This window comes from Emiliania huxleyi (assembly GCF_000372725.1).
Source record: "Emiliania huxleyi CCMP1516 chromosome Unknown EMIHUscaffold_176, whole genome shotgun sequence".
NCBI classification, from domain to species: Eukaryota; Haptophyta; order Isochrysidales; family Noelaerhabdaceae; genus Emiliania; species Emiliania huxleyi.
Genome location: NW_005200824.1, coordinates 198,835 through 215,684, shown reverse-complemented (window position 1 = coordinate 215,684; position 16,850 = coordinate 198,835). Strand labels below are relative to the sequence as shown.

At 67.3% G+C, this 16,850-nt stretch overlaps 3 protein-coding genes across 3 annotated transcripts in view; 2 read left to right on the top strand and 1 right to left on the bottom strand.

Annotated features, from left to right (window-relative positions):
• EMIHUDRAFT_456311 (hypothetical protein) overlaps nt 1-669 on the top strand; it is a gene marked incomplete at its 5' end in the record, with an annotated part of 4,263 nt that extends 3,594 nt beyond the window's left edge. Inside the window, 3 exons of the mRNA XM_005783860.1 lie at nt 28-161; nt 286-319; nt 434-669. Of these exons, the coding sequence (XP_005783917.1) occupies nt 28-161; nt 286-319; nt 434-499 (234 nt within the window). The 3' untranslated portion in view covers nt 500-669. The remainder of the gene's footprint in view (nt 1-27; nt 162-285; nt 320-433) is intronic.
• A 116-nt stretch (nt 670-785) lies between these two features.
• Nucleotides 786-3,830, bottom strand: EMIHUDRAFT_112821 (hypothetical protein; the record flags this gene model as incomplete). The annotated part of the gene is made up of 5 exons (XM_005783859.1): nt 786-1,239; nt 1,415-1,797; nt 1,841-2,533; nt 3,100-3,344; nt 3,500-3,830. The coding sequence occupies 5 exons, from the start codon at nt 3,828-3,830 to the stop codon at nt 786-788; spliced, it is 2,106 nt and encodes a 701-aa protein (XP_005783916.1).
• Nucleotides 3,831-13,681: 9,851 nt separating this feature from the next.
• The window catches only part of EMIHUDRAFT_442227 (hypothetical protein), a 3,947-nt gene continuing 778 nt past the window's right edge, over nt 13,682-16,850 (top strand). Inside the window, exon 1 of the mRNA XM_005783858.1 lies at nt 13,682-14,600. Within this exon, the coding sequence (XP_005783915.1) occupies nt 13,738-14,421 (684 nt within the window). The 5' untranslated portion in view covers nt 13,682-13,737 and the 3' untranslated portion in view covers nt 14,422-14,600. The remainder of the gene's footprint in view (nt 14,601-16,850) is intronic.

The following is a 16,850-nucleotide window of genomic DNA, read 5'->3' as shown; positions in this document are numbered from 1 at the left end:
TTCCGGCCAGCAGAAGAGATCTTGTAGGCGGACGCGAGAAAGCGGGCGGTCAGGGAAGAGTCCACCAAGAGAACGGCCTTAGTGGAGGAGAGGGTCATTGGGCTATCAGAGGCGCCGATCGATCGCTGGTCGTCGACGAAGGACATGCGGGGCGTGTGGACGTCGGCGTACTAGAGGGTAGTCGCGGCGTCCAGCTCATCGGTCGGGATGGGTGCTCCGGCCGTGCCACCCCCCACCCCCCCCCGGGGCCGGCAGGCCGGCCGCCCTCCACCGGGCCTGTGAGAGGGCGTGTGCAGACGGCTCGCTCTGCTGCGAGCAGGTTCGTCACTTCGACGTGCGCCATCATCGGCGGCGTCTTCACGGCGACCGCTCCCCCGTCGAGGCACCGCACACCCGAGACGCGTCGGCGACGCGTCCCTCGACGGCGCCATAGGTGATCGGCATCATCGAGGCTGTGCTGCACACCGCCACGGAGAGCTTCCTCAAGAAGCAAATGTAGCGGCCCCGAGCGGGGCGCGTCGAGTTGTAGCGGGAAAGGGCGGTCTGGGGGGGTAACTGCTACTTTAACTCGGTGAACGGTCTAGCTCTAGCCGTGTGAAGCCGTGCGTGGGAGACGTCAGACGACGAGTCCATTTCCTGTTGTTTTGTTTCTTACTCGCTTGCAAAATCTTGAGCGCCAACTTCCAGCTCCGACAGGCGCACGCACTTTATAGGGCGAGGGGCGGGATACGCAATCGGGAGCAAGTGACGACTCCGCGCCTCGAGCCCGTCCGCGTCCCGGCCCTTTACGCGCTGCTGCCGCCCTGCTGGTCGCCGAGAATGTTGCGGAAGAAGCGGAGCTCGCGCGTGGCCTGGCGCAGCTCGTTCTCGGCGATGCAGAGCCAGACCGGCGTCGAGAGGTCGGCGGCCCGGCGCGCGCTCGAGCGCAGCAGCGAGGACGCGCCGATGGCGCCGACGCCAAAGATACCGCACGCGGCAATGTTGTTGCAGAGCGGGAGGATCTCGCCGACGGGGAGGGCGGGCAATTTCTGCGACGAGCAGAGCCGCTTGTACGACGCGTGCAAGTCAGCCAAAGTGCAGCCGCCGCCGCCGCTGCTCTTCCGGCCGCGCAGCACCATGGCGCACAGCAGGAGCTGCTGGTGCTGCGGCAGCGATTCGAGCAGCGCGACGGCGCGAGACTTGAAGGTGGCGGCGAGGGCGGCCGACATGTGCTGGAAGCGGAGCGCCGGCTTGTCGAGCCTACGGAGAGCGAAGCGGCAACGCGTGAGGCCAGTCAGCCCCTCACCCCAGGGAAGCCTCACGCCGTCTGGCGCGCCAGGCTGGCCGCGAGGCGGCGGCGCCCCCGCCCCCTCGAACGGGGGAGGCGGGCGAGACGCGAAGCTCCTCCGCCGCCGCCTCCGCCGCGGCGGCGCACACCTGCAGCGCGCGCCGCGCGTCCCCCGACGCGGCCGCCACCTTGCGCGCGCAAAAGACGATCGCCGACGGCTCCACCACCGCCGTGCGCGGCAAATCCAACGCCCGCGTGGCCGCGGGCGCGGGCGCGGCGGCGGGCGAGGCGGGAGCGGCGGGGGAGCCGGGCGGCGGCGTCGTGGCGCGGGCCGCCCGCCTCGCCGCAGGGGTCGCCGCAGCAGGCTGCTCTGGCGGCTGCGCGCCGGCCGCCAGCTCTCCAGCCGCCACCCGGGCCTGGTCGACTCTCTGCGTGAGGATGGCGGCGAGCTCGTCGGCGGAGTAGGGCGGGAAGGTGAGCGGCCTGGGCGCGGCGCCGCGCGAGCGCAGCCGCGGCAGGCAGCGCTCCATCTGAGGTCGGGGAGGGGGTGTGTGAAGGTGGTGGCTTGGGGACGGGCGAGTAGGGTGGAGAGCGCGGCGGCGGCGGCGGCGGCGGTGAGAGGGGGATGGGGTGGGATGGGGTGTGTCGGGTGGGGAAGCGTCCGCGCGCCAAGTCGAGCGAGTTTGCGATGCCGACGAGCACGAGGCGGGAGGAGGGCGCCGCCGCCCATCCGAAGAGCGAGTGGAGCGCCTCATTCTCCTTGCTGAGCAGCTGGTCGAGCTCGTCAATCACAACGAGGCACATGCTCCCACCGGCCCCGCCGGCCCCGCCGACCGGATCAGCCACGACGAGCGCGCCGGCGTCGGCCTCGGCGCTGCCGCCCGCCTCCGACGCGCCTGAGACGCGCGTGCGGCGGCGCGCGCCCGCCGGCCGCCCCTCCGCCTCCTCCGCCGCCGCCGTCACGAAGAAGCGCTCGAGCGCCTGCCGAGGCCCGGTCGCGGCCTCGACGGCGGCGTCGTCGACGCCGAGCTCGGCGAGGAGGGCGGCGTAGACGGCGGCCGGCGTCTGCAGCTGGAAGCCGTTGACGAAGCACGACTTGCACGGCGGCGGTGCGTCGGCCGCCTTGCCGGCACACGCCTCGCCCGCAGACAGGAGGCGGAACGCCTCGCGAACCGTCATCGACTTGCCGAGGCCAGGCGAGCCGGCGACGTACATGCCGCCGCCGCTGCCCGCCTTGAGTCGCTCGCCGCCAAACTGGAGCAGCGCCTGAGGTCGGGGCCGGGGGTGGGGTTGGGGAGGCGGCGGCGGTGGCAGCTGTGGCAGCGGTGGCGGCGGCGAGGGCGTGTGAGGGGCGCAAGGTTGGCGGTGGGTTATGGCAGCGAGCGTTGAGGGCGACGGCGCGCTCGCGCCTCTGGCTAGACCGCAGGGGGAGGCACCTTCTCGTCCGCCTCTCGGCTCGATCTCATCCGCCTCTCGGCTGCTTCTCGGCTGCCTCTCGGCCGCCTCTCCATCTCTGATGCATCTCGGACGCATCTCGGCTAATCTCGCGCCTCGAGCTGCGCCGAGCGGCAGAGGAGCCGCTCGGGGATGGCGGAGAGGGTGAGCTCGCCCTGGAGGCTGCGGAGGGTGCCCTCGCACTCGGAGCGCCGCAGCAGGAACCGCCGCCGCGCGTGGCCGCTTCCCTCGGGGCTCCCTCCTCCGCCGCCGCCTCCGCCTCCGCCGCCTCCGCCGCCGCCGCCGCCGCCGCCGCTGCGGGGCGAGCGACCCGGCGATCGGGCGGCGAGGCGGGCGGGGGAGCGGGTGGTGCGGAGGGGGGAGCCGATCGTCCGCACGGGCGACATTGGCCCGCGCGAGGTCGAGGCCCTGCCGCCGCCGCCGCTCTGTGGGGAGCAAAGCCGCGAGGAGGCGGACAGCGCGGGCGCGGGCGCGCAGCCGGGGCATAGCCACTGCTTGCGGGGGACGCGGGAGAGGGGCGGGTCGAGGCAGCGCATGTGGTAGCCCACGCCGCAGCCCTCCCCCTCGCAGAGCAGGATCTCGTTGTTGACCTCGTCGTCCAGACCGCGGCACACCTCGCAGGCTGCACGGGCGGGCGGGGCGAGGCTGTCAGCGGAGAGGGCGTGGAGCAGGGTGGAGGTCTCGGCGGGGACAGGCGGCGGGCGAGGCAGAGTGGGGGGATGGGGAGGACTGGCGAGTCGGGGGCGGGGAGGTGAGGGGCGATGGGGAGTCGCGCACCGACGTCGCACTCGACCATGAAATGATCGTCTATCCGCCGGCAGCCAGGCTCGGCGCACGGCTTGGCGGCGGCGGTGGTGCCGGAGCCGCCGCGAGCCCAGACCGAGAGCGGGTCCAGCTTGTTGCGCTTTGGAGGCGCAGGCCGGCTGGCCTTGGCCTTGGTCGACTTTGAGGGCTTGGCGGGCATCAGGACGGGCTCGGCGAGGCCAAGCGCCTGGAGGGCGGCCTGGTTCTCGGCGATGTTGCGCGCGCGCTTGGCCTCGTACTTGGAGAGCTGCGGCGGCTCCCGCTCAGTGCGCTTGCGGGACTGGAAGTGCGAGGTGAGAGACATGACACGCTCCTTCGCGCCAGCTCCTCCGTTTCGCGCCAACCTTTTTTGCTTTGTTTTCTTTCTTCTCACACAATCACAAACCAGGGCGATGGGTGCCGGCGGACTGGCGCAGACTAGCACAGACTAGCACAGGGACGTGTCTGTGCCCGTAAGATCAGTCCAGTTTTCTGCGCTTTCTTCTTTTGGTCCACGGGTGTGCCCCGCCGAGCGGAGAGAACGAATCCGATGAGGACGACACGCCAGTGCGGCACTGCCAGTGGCGAGCGAGGCTGCTTGCAATCCTAGCCAACCAAGCACAGCAGTGAACAGAAGGTACACCAGAGTGAGTGAGTGCGTCCAAGCAAAAAGAATTCCCGCACCCGAGCGGGCGTGTGCGGACAACCTTGGAAGATGAGTTGCCTGCCACAACAACTCCGTAATAGCCTTCTTTCAGTATCGTATGTGACTTACGAAGAGTACTCCCGAGTACGCAACCCGTGCCACAGTGTAAGACATTTGATCAGCCGCATGACAGCCATGGCTTGCCCCGGTTTGGTCATGTGGGACGCGCGGACATTACCGAACGCGTGGTACGAGAGCGAGGGTCGGGGGGCAGTTGAGAGCGATTGCGTCTACCTGTGCAGCAAGGAGAGCAGGTGCAGCTGCATCGAGTTTACCCTCACCGGCGATGGCGGCTTGTGCCAACTTTACGAGGAGGCCACCATTGTGGAATCACCTCGGCTGTGCGAGCGCCTCGAGAGGCGCCTCATTGGGCGCACGCTCACACCCGAAGGGAAGGCGTGCGATAAGTTCCCCTTCCCTGCCACCGACTGTGACTCGCTCTACGACTACAAGGCAGCCGACGGCGATAGCGGCGAATTTTGGAGGCTCTGTCGCAGCCCCAGCGAGGGTGGGACGGCCTGCGAATTTAGCCCGAAGATCAGGAGCTGCGACCCCCCGCCCCCTACCATCCCGCCACCGTTGCCACCCCCGCCAACACCTCCGGCTCCGATGCCGCCCCCGCCGCCCGTGCCCTTGCCAGCCACACTAGACCCTGCGAAGTGCTCTCCTGGGGTTTGCACGGGCAATCCAGCAGAGCTCTGCTTCTACGACCCGTCCTGTGCGCTTGGCGGGCTCGGCTGCAACGCGGGAGGTTTCCCTCTCTGCCGGTTCTGCGGGTTTGGTGGCTTTTCGTCCGTCGCCTGCCCTGCCGGACCGCCGCTGTCACCCGAGCCGCCCTTCTTCGACCCTGCGTTCTGCAAGCCGGGGCGATGCACTGGCAACGCCGCGCTGACGTGCTACTTCGATCCGGCGTGCGAGTTCGGCGGCTTCGGCTGCGCTGCGGGAGGCCACGCGCTCTGCCGCTTCTGCGGATTCGGCGCCTTCTCACACATCGAATGCCCCGCCTCACCTTCGCCTCCGCCGCCGCTCTCACCGCCGCCATCTTCGTCGCCTCCGTCTCACCCGCCTCCGTCGCCGCCATCGCCTCCGTCGCCACCCCCGCCGTGCGAAAGCAAGTCACTTAGTGGCGACGACTTCGCGCTAGTGTCCGGCTGTCCATCGGCCACAAGCGTACTACGGCTCGGGGACTGCCGTTCTACGACGTGGGTGCACGAGAGCGACGTCATCATCTCTGCCGTCGCCATGACCTGGGCGGCGGATGAGGCGGAGGGCAGAGATCAGGACGATTCGATGGTGGTGCTGGTGGATGACGTGCAAGCGGGCGCACTCATGCGCAACGACGTCGCTGGCAGCCAGAGGGTTCCCGTCTCCGCCGCAAGTCCCAGGCTCACCGTCACCGCCACAAGCTCCTCGGCAGAGGGACACCTGCACATGCGCCTAACGAGCCTCTCGCTCTGTGTCCTGGGCTGATGTGATCGCAATCCCCGACGTCACGCAACGGCGACATCTTTTGTTTTTGCGGATCTTTTCTGTGCCATTCTCTGTGTCTCTGTGAGATGGGCTTGCCCCGTGAATTTCTATATTTCCAGCAGGCGGGGGGTATGGTCTTTATAGATTACCATACCCGCAAAAAGTCCCAACCCTTGCACACCGCTGAGTCGCGGCACGGGAGGAGCTCGCTCTCCTTACACTCGCTGCAGATGTACTTGCCCTCCTCCGCGGCGTTCTCGCACAGGTGTGCTGACAACTTCTTCGAAAAAGAATTCTTTTCCAGGCCAGCTGCGACGACGCTCGCGCGAAAGCTCCCGAAAGCTCCCTCACGCCAGTGGGCCCATCCACCACGATCGAAACAGCACTTGGCTCAGCCTCAGGCGGGCCATGCGCCCCCCGCACCCACACCCTCCTGCTCACCGCCCCGGCGCCCACGCCTCGATCTTCTTGGGCAGCACCTGGTTCGACAGGTCCTCTCCGTGGCCAAGGCAGCCGCGCTCGCCTTTGCCCCAAGTAAAGACGGCACCGGCGGTGAGGGCGATGCTGTGATCGCGTCCCGCGGACACAGCGACGGCGCGCTGCCCAGCCAAGGCCTCGACCTGCTTGGGCAGCAGCTGCTCCTGCTGGTCGCCGTGGCCCAACCGGCCTTGCCCTCCCCAGCCCCAGCTCCAGACGGCTCCGTCGGCGCTGAGGGCGAGGCTGTGGCTGTACGCTGCCGAGACAGCGACGACGCGCCGCCCCGCCAAGGCCTCAACCTTCTTGGGCATCAGCTGGCGCTGCTGCTGGTTGCCATGGCCCAACCGGCCAAAGAATCCTGCGCCCCAGCTCCAGACAGCGTTGTCGGCGGTGATGGCGAGGCTGTGGCGATATCCAGCCGAGACAGCGATGACGCGCTGCCCAGCCAAGGCCTCGACCTGCTTGGGCAGCAGCTGCTCCTGCGGGTCGCCGTGGCCCAGCTGGCCAAAGTTTCCTTCGCCCCAGCTCCACACAGCTCCGTCGGTGGTGAGGGCGAGGTTGTGCATGCCTCCAGCCGAGACAGCGACGACGCGCTGGTCAGCCAACGCCTCGACCTTCTTTGGCCGCCACTGGTCCTGTGCGTCACCGTGGCCTAGCTGGCCAGGGTAGCCATTGGCCCAGCTCCAGAGCACGCCGTCGGCGGTGAGGACTAGGCTGTGGCTCTCTCCAGCCGACACAGCAACGACGCGCTGCCCCGCAAAGGCCTCGATCTTCTTCGGCTGCCACTGGCGCTGCTGGTCGCCGTGGCCCAACCGGCCACTCCATCCAAAGCCCCAGCTCCAGACGGCGCCGCCGACGGTGAGGGCCAGGCTGTGCAAAGCTCCAGCCGACACGCTCACGGCACGCTCGCCGCCCAGCGCCGATGGGAGGCGGGTCGGTGTGTTGAGCAGCAGCACGCCCACGCCGTGACCGAGTAGCCCGGGACAGCATGCCGCACTGCCGCACGAAGAGAGCCGCCCCTCGCCGTCGATGAAAAGGCTGTGACGCTCGCCTGCCGCCGCCCGCGCCGGTGGGTTGGACTCGCACAGCAGCGCAGCGAAGCACAGCCATCGCACGGCGCAGCCCTCGCCCTCTGGCTGCGCCGGCAGCACGTAGCCGCGCTCTTTCGCCCACAAGCGGATAGCCTCCACTGAGAGCGAGGCGTGGAAGAGCAGCGAGACGGCCGCGACGCGAGCGATGTCGACGGGGCTATCGAAGCGAGAGAGGGCGCGCTCGAGGAGCTCCGTGGGAAGGTCGAGGAGGCGGGCGGGCGGCGGCGTGATTGGCGAGGGCGCGGCGGTGGTGGCGGGGGCGGCGAGGCGGCGCGGCATACACATATATGTGTGTGTACTAGCAGGTTGGCTCGTCGCTCCCCCGAGAAAGGACGCGGACAGAAAGGTGTGTACAGTGGGTTGCGGGCATTAAGAAAACAGGATCTGCGGCACGCCGCCATTTCTAAGCCTTTCCACACCCCTCACCCACCCCACGCCGTGGTTTCTTAACTTCGGCCGGGGCACTCAATCAAGGTAGGTCAAAGGTCAGAGCCGGCCCCGGATACCGGTAGTCGGAAGAGGTGAGCTGCGGTCCCGGATCCGATGCCGCCAGCCAGTCTGCCACCGACTCAAGACGCACACGCCTCCATCCACACCGCTCACTCAGAACACCGCAGACTTGCAAAATGGACTCCTTCAGGCATTCGTGGCATCCTATGTATGGGTCGTCCAGAGTATCGACCTCTGGCTTGTCAGCCGCCCCACCGAGGGCACCATGAAGTACAGCGATCGCCATCTCGCTGGCCTCTTCGCAGGCCCCCCTGACCGCGTCGAACTCATCGGCGCGGGCTCTCTCGGCTACGGGACCGGCCCCAGCTTCGGCTGAGGGCTAACAAGCATCAAGCTGCCGAGCCCAAATCACTGTGAGAGTCGTGATTTCTTGTTGGTCTTTAAAAATCTCTCTCTCGCAAAATGCCAAGTGCGCGCGCCGCGCAGGCGAAGAGAAATTTTCATTTGACGAGCTGGGAGCTCCCGTTCACACTCGTGTCTGGCCTTTTCTCGGAGCCGCGCCTGCGGCGCGCCGTGGTTTCTTAGATTTTTGCAGAAATCGCTCGGCGTGGTTTCTTAATGCGACGCTTTCTTAATGCCCGCAACCCACTGTACTCCCTGGCGAGGTACTTCCAGCCTGCTGTGGGAACAGCTGACGCAGTCTCGCCGAGGCTCGCCCCAGCATCTCGGGTTGACTCGGCCAGACAAAAACCCCGAGAGGCGTGGGAGTACCTCGCCAGTGTAGCCCCCAGTTCCGGCGGACGCAGCGAGCGTCGGGACTCCGTCCCAGCAGACGAAGTCTTCCTCGTGGGCTCCACGGCCCGGATCGCGAGCTCGATCGATACGCGACGCGCCGGTTGCCGGATAGGTAGGAGAGTACAGAACGTCTGGAGTGTAACTGTGTACGTGAGATCGGTTTTGATAACAAGCACGGTCGATCCGTCAAAGCGATACACTCGTTCCTATCTCGCTGGAGGGCTGGCACGGACACTGTGCCGACAAACAGGAAGAGCCGAGCGGCAAGAAGGGCTCGATGGGGAGCGAGAAGCGTCAGAAGAGCTTGAGGTGTAACCTGAAGTCCGTCGTGACGCTCTTGTTACTTGTTTCCCCCCAGGTTTGACCGCGCAGCTTCCAAAACTCCGACGATATCTTCCGGAAAGACTGAACATCCCGCAAAGCGGCAGCATATGAGAGGCGCAGAGAGGCTGCGAGTGCTCGACGAGTCTTGCGAGCTGCGCGTTCAAACCTGGGGGGAACCGACCGCATCAGGGTGGACTTCCGAAACCTCCGTGAGCACGTTTGACGGTTCTCGCTCCCCATCGAGCCCTTCTTGCCGCTCGGCTCTTCCTGTTTGTCGGCACAGAGCTCCGTCCGTGCCAGCCCTCCAGCGAGATAGGAACGAGCGAGTGTATCGCTTTGACGGATCGACCGTGCTTGTTATCAAAACCGATCTCACGTACACAGTTACACTCCAGACGTTCTGTACTCTCCTACCTATCCGGCAACCGGCGAGACGCTGCCGTGAGCCAGCCGCTGGGGTGTAGAGCTCTACACTTAAGGTGGCAGTCCGGGTTTTGCGAGACGGGTGTCGTCCGGCAAGATGGCATCACGCTCGCACCTGCCGACCGCCGCCACGGCGGCGAGACGCCTTCTCCGCCACCGCGGCGCCGGCCACAGGCCAGCGCTAGGCAGCTGCCGGCCACACTGGGCCGGATTTGCCGGTAACCGTCGCCGCACACTCCTACGTCCACGCCGCTGTGACGTCTGGCGACGAGGCGCCGGCCGCCAAGCTTCATCGCCAACGTGGTCGCTCGCTGGTCCTCTCGGCTCGGCCACGCGTCGGCCCAGCTCACACGAGCTCCAGACAGCCACCAGTCGCCACGCGCAAAGCGTACGGGTCGCCGGCTCCCTGTTGTGCTCTCACGCTGGCCGGCGTAAAACTGTGCTGGCAGTTGTCAAGCCGTACCCGTCGCGTTTCGAAAGGGAGCCCTCAATTGACGCGTCTACACGCACCGTGCCACCGCTCTCCACAACTGCTACCGTGGACATCAAGCTCCTCGACTCGATCTGCGGCTACGACGGCGCTCTAGCTGCTGGCTCTCGCGGGTGTCTGGCGACCCGCTCAGGCTTGCGAAACGGCCGGCCGCGGCGACGTGTTTCGAGCTCGCTGGCCTTCTCCGCGCGGCTGGGCCCGCCCCTAGTCGGGACAGACCCGCCCAGTCACTGGGCAGCGCGTGCGCCGTCATCCTGGACGACGGTGTGCCGATGCATCCGGGAGGCTCCGCGGGGCTGCTATAGCAGCCTCGGGAGGGTCGAAAATCGAAGCCGGAGCAGCGGACCACGGAAGCTCCACGGACGGTGAGGCGGGCTGTGGTTGGCCCCCCCTGACCGGGTGAGGGAGTGGCGCGCCGGGAGTGCCGCTCCGGCGACGTCTGTGGCCTCCAAGGTACCGTGACCGCGGTGCTCGCTCTCGCGGCCGTCTCACGACCCGCTCGAGACGAAAACTGGAGCGGACGGTGCGACGAACCGCGAGTGGGATGATCTTCTCCGCGCGGCTGGGCCCGCCCCTAGTCGGGACAGACCCGCCCAGTCACTGGGCAGCGCGTGCGCCGGCGTTCTGGACGACGGTGTGCTGGTGCATCCGGGAGGCTCCGCGGGGCTGCTCTAGCAGCCTCGGGAGGGTCGAAAATCGAAGCCGAAGCGGCGGACCACGGAAGCTCCACGGACGGTGAGGCGGGCTGTGGTTGGCCCCCCCTGACCGGGTGAGGGAGTGGCGCCCCGGGAGTGCCGCTCCGGCGACGTCTGTGGCCTCCACGGTACCGTGACCGCGCCGGCCTCGCTCGGGAGGCTCTTTCGGAGCCGTCGGCCTCCGAAACCGTCGCGTTGCTGCGCCTGGACGGCTTCGATGCTCGCCAAACCCGTCGGCACCGTTCATATACACATGAATTGTGAACGAACGCGCATTTTTCTGATACTTTACTCGCATGTGCCGAAATGTTAGTTTCGATCTAGTCCTCACGGACACAAAACAGAGGCCTCCTAGCACGGAGAAGCGACTAAGAGTCGCCGACGTGCGAGTAAAGTGTCAGAAAAATACGCCCGGAATCACAATTGATCCCGTCGACAAGGCGCCCCAATCGCGGAGGTCTGGCGCGGGCGTGGAGGCGAGCATCGACGCCTCGACGGTTGCTCTTCAGAGGCCGAAAACAGGCGCCTGAAAAAGGAGAGAACGCGAGACTGATCACGCGCGCGGAAAAGCCCGAGGGGCGAATCTAAAGTGCCGAGGCGCTTGCTAATCACCCCAGCTAGGGCCACGGAGGCGCTCGCGGCAGGTCTCCGCGCGCGCGCTGGCCGGTGGCAGCTGATCTCGGGCGGCGGGCGGCGGGAATGGGCTCGGGCGGCACCTTTTGCCCTCAAAAGTCGTTCGAGAGTACCGGGTCGCGGCGGGAACGCGCCCATCCGCTCGATGGGTGTCAGGAGTCGATCGCCTGCGCCACGAGCGAGCACGGGAGTCGTCGCGATGGGAGTCGTAGCGGCGTGGCGCTGGGCTTCGAGAGAGCGACGTGGGCGCGGCGGCGCGGGCGGCCGGTGGGGCGCGTGAGGTCCGCACCTTCGCGACGGGCAGGCTCGATACGGCCGCTGGCCGGGGCGGCCGCTCGACCGGCCGCCGCGGTCGTTCCGGCGGCGGCGTCGGCGTCGGCGTCGCGAGCGAACTGGCTCGCATTCGACGAGCGACCCTCTTCACAGAACCCGGACTGCCACCTTATAAGGGGGTGGGGCACCACTCCCTCACCCGGTCAGGGGGGGCCAACCACAGCCCGCCTCACCGTCCGTGGAGCTTCCGTGGTCCGCCGCTCCGGCTTCGATTTTCGACCCTCCCGAGGCTGCTATAGCAGCCAAGGACCGGCACGCCCCCCTCTTTGGGCCATTCCCTTGTCCAAAGTTCGAGTGATAGCCAAAGATACACTTGACTATACATTTCAAAGATACACCTTTATAACATCCCACCGGTGTATCTTCGAAGTGTATCTTCGAGTGTATCTTGAGTGTATCTCAGCGCCGGGCGCCCCAGGACCAGTTGCAGAGGACGCAGGTGGCCGGGTCCCACGAGTGCTGGCACTGGCCTGGCTGGGGCTCACCCACAGGGCCCACAGGGATGACTGGCTCCGAGGGCAAGGGGTGGTAGCCCATGGGGAGAGGGACTACCGGCACACACGGCACACCGGGACCCGTGAGAGGAGACTGTGGAGGCTGCGCCAGCGCGGGCGTGAGCGGCGGCCTCTGCGGCCGCCTGGCCTGCTTGCGCGCCTCCTTGGCCGCCCGCTCTACCGCCATATCCTACAGCCCAGGGAAGGAGGACTGAGCGCAGCCAGGATGGGTGCGGGCTCAGGAGCGCACCTCTGGGCGGCGGCGAGGCTTGCGAGCTGCAGGCGGCGGCAGCTCCGACCCGTACTCGTGGTAGTAGGCCAGCTTGGCGGCCGCCTCCTCGGCTGTCGCGCTGTTCGAGCCGGGCAGGTGGCGCTGAAACTTCTCGCCGACCGGCTTGAACTTGGCGCAAAAGGGGTTGTTGCGCTTCTTGCTGCCGCCTTGCACGATAACGTTCTCGAAGCCGGTGCTGGATGCGGACGACATGCGGAGGGCCACGGGCTTGCCCTTCCAGACGCCGGCGCGGAACCAGACGCCATTGGAGCCCTCAAAGGGCGGGCCGAGCCCGTCCAGCTCCATGAGCAACTGCCGCTCCCGCTTCCGTGTATCTTCACTATGAACGCGCTCCGTGAAGATACACCGCTTCGACCTGGAACCCGTGTATCTTCGTATGAAGATACACCGCTTCGGCGCGGAACCCGCATAAGTAAATCTGCGGTGTATCTTCGGTGTATCTTCCGTGCGTCTAGATACACGGAGTGGTGTATCTTCTCTCATGACACGAACCTCCACCCGGGGAACCTCCCAAAGGGGGGGGGCGTGCCGGTCCTTGATAGCAGCCCCGCGGAGCCTCCCGGATGCATCGGCACACCGTCGTCCAGGATGACGGCGCACGCGCTGCCCAGTGACTGGGCGGGTCTGCCCCGACTAGGGGCGGACCCAGCCGCGCGGAGAAGGCCAGCGAGCTCGAAACACGTCGCCGCGGCCGGCCGTTTCGCAAGCCTGAGCGGGTCGCCAGACACCCGCGAGAGCCAGCAGCTAGAGCGCCGTCGTAGCCGCAGATCGAGTCGAGGAGCTTGATGTCCACGGTAGCAGTTGTGGGGAGCGGTGGCACGGTGCGTGTAGACGCGTCGATTGAGGGCTCCCTTTCGAAACGCGACGGGTACGGCTTGACAACTGCCAGCACAGTTTTACGCCGGCCAGCGTGAGAGCACAACAGGGAGCCGGCGACCCGTACGCTTTACGCGTGGCGGCCGGTGGCTGTCTGGAGCTCGTGCGAGCTGGGCCGACGCGTGGCCGAGCCGAGAGGACCAGCGAGCGACCACGTTGGCGATGAAGCTTGGCGGCCGGCGCCTCGTCGCCAGACGTCACAGCGGCGTGGACGTAGGAGTGTGCGGCGACGGTTACCGGCAAATCCGGCCCAGTGTGGCCGGCAGCTGCCTAGCGCTGGCCTGTGGCCGGCGCCGCGGTGGCGGAGAAGGCGTCTCGCCGCCGTGGCGGCGGTCGGCAGGTGCGAGCGTGATGCCATCTTGCGGGACGACACCCGTCTCGCAAAACCCGGACTGCCACCTTAATATAAAATGAACTCCGGGGCACGGGACGCGGCACAAACGGGGCACAAACACCCTTTCCCCGAGTGGCTGGTAGTCGCTCGCCGGGCCCGCGCAGCACGACAAGGCACACCCCTGACGCAATATCACTCACACAAAAGCACTCTGCTCACGCGGTCTCAGGCCGCTGCTATTGCTATGTCTCTGCTCACCATCGTTCTCGCATCAGCGTCCTACGTGCGACTGCTGCCCGTCCGGTCTCGTGTGGCGGTGGGATGCTCCCGCCGCGCCGAGACGGCCACGATGAACATGCGGAGCCGCCGCGCATCGCGCCAGCCGACGCAATTTTTGGAGGTGCAGGCCGACGGGTCTGACATGTGGCGCGCGTCTGGTGCGATTGAGGCACTGGAGAGAGGAGGGTGCGGCGTGCTGCCCACCGACGTCTCGTATAGCTTCGTCGCGCCGCTCTCCTCCAAGGACGGCACGAAACGGATCCTCGCGCTCAAGGGCGCGCGCGGCGAGAAGAAGCCGCTCTCGCTGCTCTGCCGCTCGCTCGCCGACGTCGAGGAGTACACGAAGGGAGTCACGCGCGAGGGCTTCAAACTGCTCAAGAGCGCGCTGCCCGGCCCGTTCACGTTCATCATGCCGGCGTCCGCCTCGCTGCCGCGGGGCATCTACAAGGACGGCGCGCGGCAGTGGAAGCGAGACACGGTTGGCGTCCGCATGCCCGACGATCCGGTCTGCCTCGCCGTGCTCGAGGCGCTGGACGAGCCGCTGCTGTGCTCGACAGTTCCCACCGGCGAGGCGGGCGACCAGCTCGCGTGCTCGTACCCGCTCGAGGGTAGCGAGTCGGCGAGCTGGTGCACCGAGGTCGACTTTGTCCTCGACGGTGGCCCGCGCCCCTCGGACGGATCCACGGTGTACGACTTGAGCGGCGATCCGGCCGATGGCCTCGTGCTCGTGAGGGAGGGGCTCGGCCGGCTCTGATGTGCACGCGGCGTCAGCGGTGCGCTGACCTCAGTACGTTGGTCTGTCTTGTTGTATGCTCTCGCTCCTCTCCGCGTCTCCGACAATAACTCGCTCCTCGGAGCACACACATGCACATGCACATGCACATCTCAGAACTCTCTCTCTCTCTCCGCACATTTGTGTGGGGAAATCACCACGTCTGACGGCGAGGTCGCGTTTTCACACCCAAAGGAAGGACACGAGTGAGGCGGGGGGTCGCCCCGGTGCCCCCCGCGCGCTGGCCGTGCCAACGGGTCCGCTGGGGTCCGCTGGGCCGCCTCAGACCGCCGAAAGCGAAACTATTTTTTTTCCTGCATCCTGGAACGGCTAGCTGACCGAGAAATTGGCTGCGCGCTATGTGAATTTATGTGTTGCGAGAAAAAGAATTTATTCCTGGATTTACGGACTTACGGATTGGAAGGGGGTGGCGTCACATAGTGGGAGGTGGAGACGCGCGGAATCAAGTTGGTGCCGGTACTCCCTGATACTCGTTTTCAGGGGCCAGAGGCACAAGCACACGTCTTCAGAAGCGCAAGCGGCCGTGCCCATGGCGGGACAGCCATCCCCGCTCGTGTAGCGGGGCGTGCGCTCGTCGCCAAAAGCTGAGCTGAGGGTATCGCATTGGTCCCGGGGTCGGTATCACTGTTACCTTGCCTTAACTCACAGTCCCAGCGCCCACGCCTCGACCTTCTTTGGCAGCAGCTGGTTCGACAGCTCCTCTCCGTGGCCTAGGCCGCCGTGAGAGCCGTCGCCCCACGTAAAGGTGTCGCCGTCGGCGGTGATGGCGAGGTTGTGGACGGCTCCAGCCGACACAGCGAGAACGCGCTGCCCAGCAAAGGCCTCGACCTTCTTGGGCAGCAGTTGCTCCTGCTCGTCGCCGTGGCCCAGCCGGCCTCGGTATCCATAGCCCCAGCTCCACACGGCGCCGTCGGCGGCGAGAGCGAGGCTGTGGTCGCCTCTAGCCGACACAGCGACGACGCGCCGGCCAGCAAAGGCCTCGATCTTCTTGGGCAGCAACTGGATCTGCTGGTCGCCGTGGCCCAGCCGGCCATCGCCTCCCCAGCCCCAGCTCCAGACGGCGCCGTCGGCGGTAACGGCGATGCTGTGCTGACCTCCAGCCGACACAGCGACGACGCGCCGCCCAGCCAAAGCCTCGATCTTCTTCGGCAGCAGCTGCTGGTTCTGCTGGTCGCCGTGGCCCAGCTGGTCATAGAAACCAAAGCCCCAGCTCCAGACGGCGCCTTCGGCGGTGAGGGCGAGGCTGTGGTCCAGCCCAGCCGACACAGCGAGAACGCGCTGCCCAGCAAAGGCCTCGACCTTCTTGGGCAGCAGCTGGTTCCGCTGGTCGCCGTGGCCCAGCTTGCCAAAGCTTCCACTGCCCCAGCTCCAGACGGCACCGTCGGCGGTGAGGGCGAGGCTGTGGTGGGCCCCAGCCGACACAGCGACGACGCGCTGGCCAGCAAAGGCCTCGATCTTCTTGGGTAGCTGCTGGTGCTGCACATCCCCGTGGCCCAGCTTGCCGTTGCCTCCACTGCCCCAGCTCCAGACGAAGCCGTCAGCGGCGAGGGCGAGGTTGTGCCTGCTTGCTGCCGACATGCTCACGGCGCGCTGGCCGCCAAGCGATGTAGAAGGGAGGCGGGTCGGCGTGTTGAGCTGCGTCACGCCCTCGCCGTGGCCAAGAATGCCCGGCATCCAGCTCTCAGGCTTTCCGCAAGACGAGAGCCGCCCCTCGCCGTCGATGAAGAGGCTGTGCCGAGCGCCTCCCGCCGCCCTCGCCGGCGGGTTGGACTCGCACAGCAGCGCAGCGAAGCACAGCCACCGCACGGCGCAGCCCTCGTCCTCTGGCTGCGCCGGCAGCTCGAAGCCGCGCAGTTGCGCCCACAAGCGGATGCCCTCTACCGCGAGTGAGGCGTGGAAGAGCAGCGAGACGGCCGCGACGCGAGCGATGTCGAGGGGGCTGTCGCAGCGAGAGAGGGCGCGCTCGAGGAGCTCCCTGGGGAGGTCGAGGAGGCGGGCGGGCGGCGGCGTGTCTGGCGCGGAAGCGGCGGCGGAGGAGGCGGTGGCCCCGGTGGCGAGGCGGCGCGAGCGGCGGCGCGGCGGGGCAGACATCGCGAGAAAAAAAGAATAGTTGGTGCGGGGGATGGTGGCGGAGGCGACGGCGGCGGCGGCGACGGCGGAGGCGGGCTTGGCGGGGGCGGGGAGGGCGGTGGTGGCGAGGGAGGTGGTGGCGAATGGCGGCGGCGGTGATGGCGGCGGCGGCGACGGAGGGGGCGGCGGTGAGGGCGGCGGCGGAGAGGGAGGCGGCGGCGACGGCGGAGGCGGCGAGGGAGGAGGGGGTGAGGGCGGGGGCGCGGCTTGGTGGCGGAGGGCTCGGCGGCGGAGGCGATGGAGGAGGCGGGGAAGGCGGA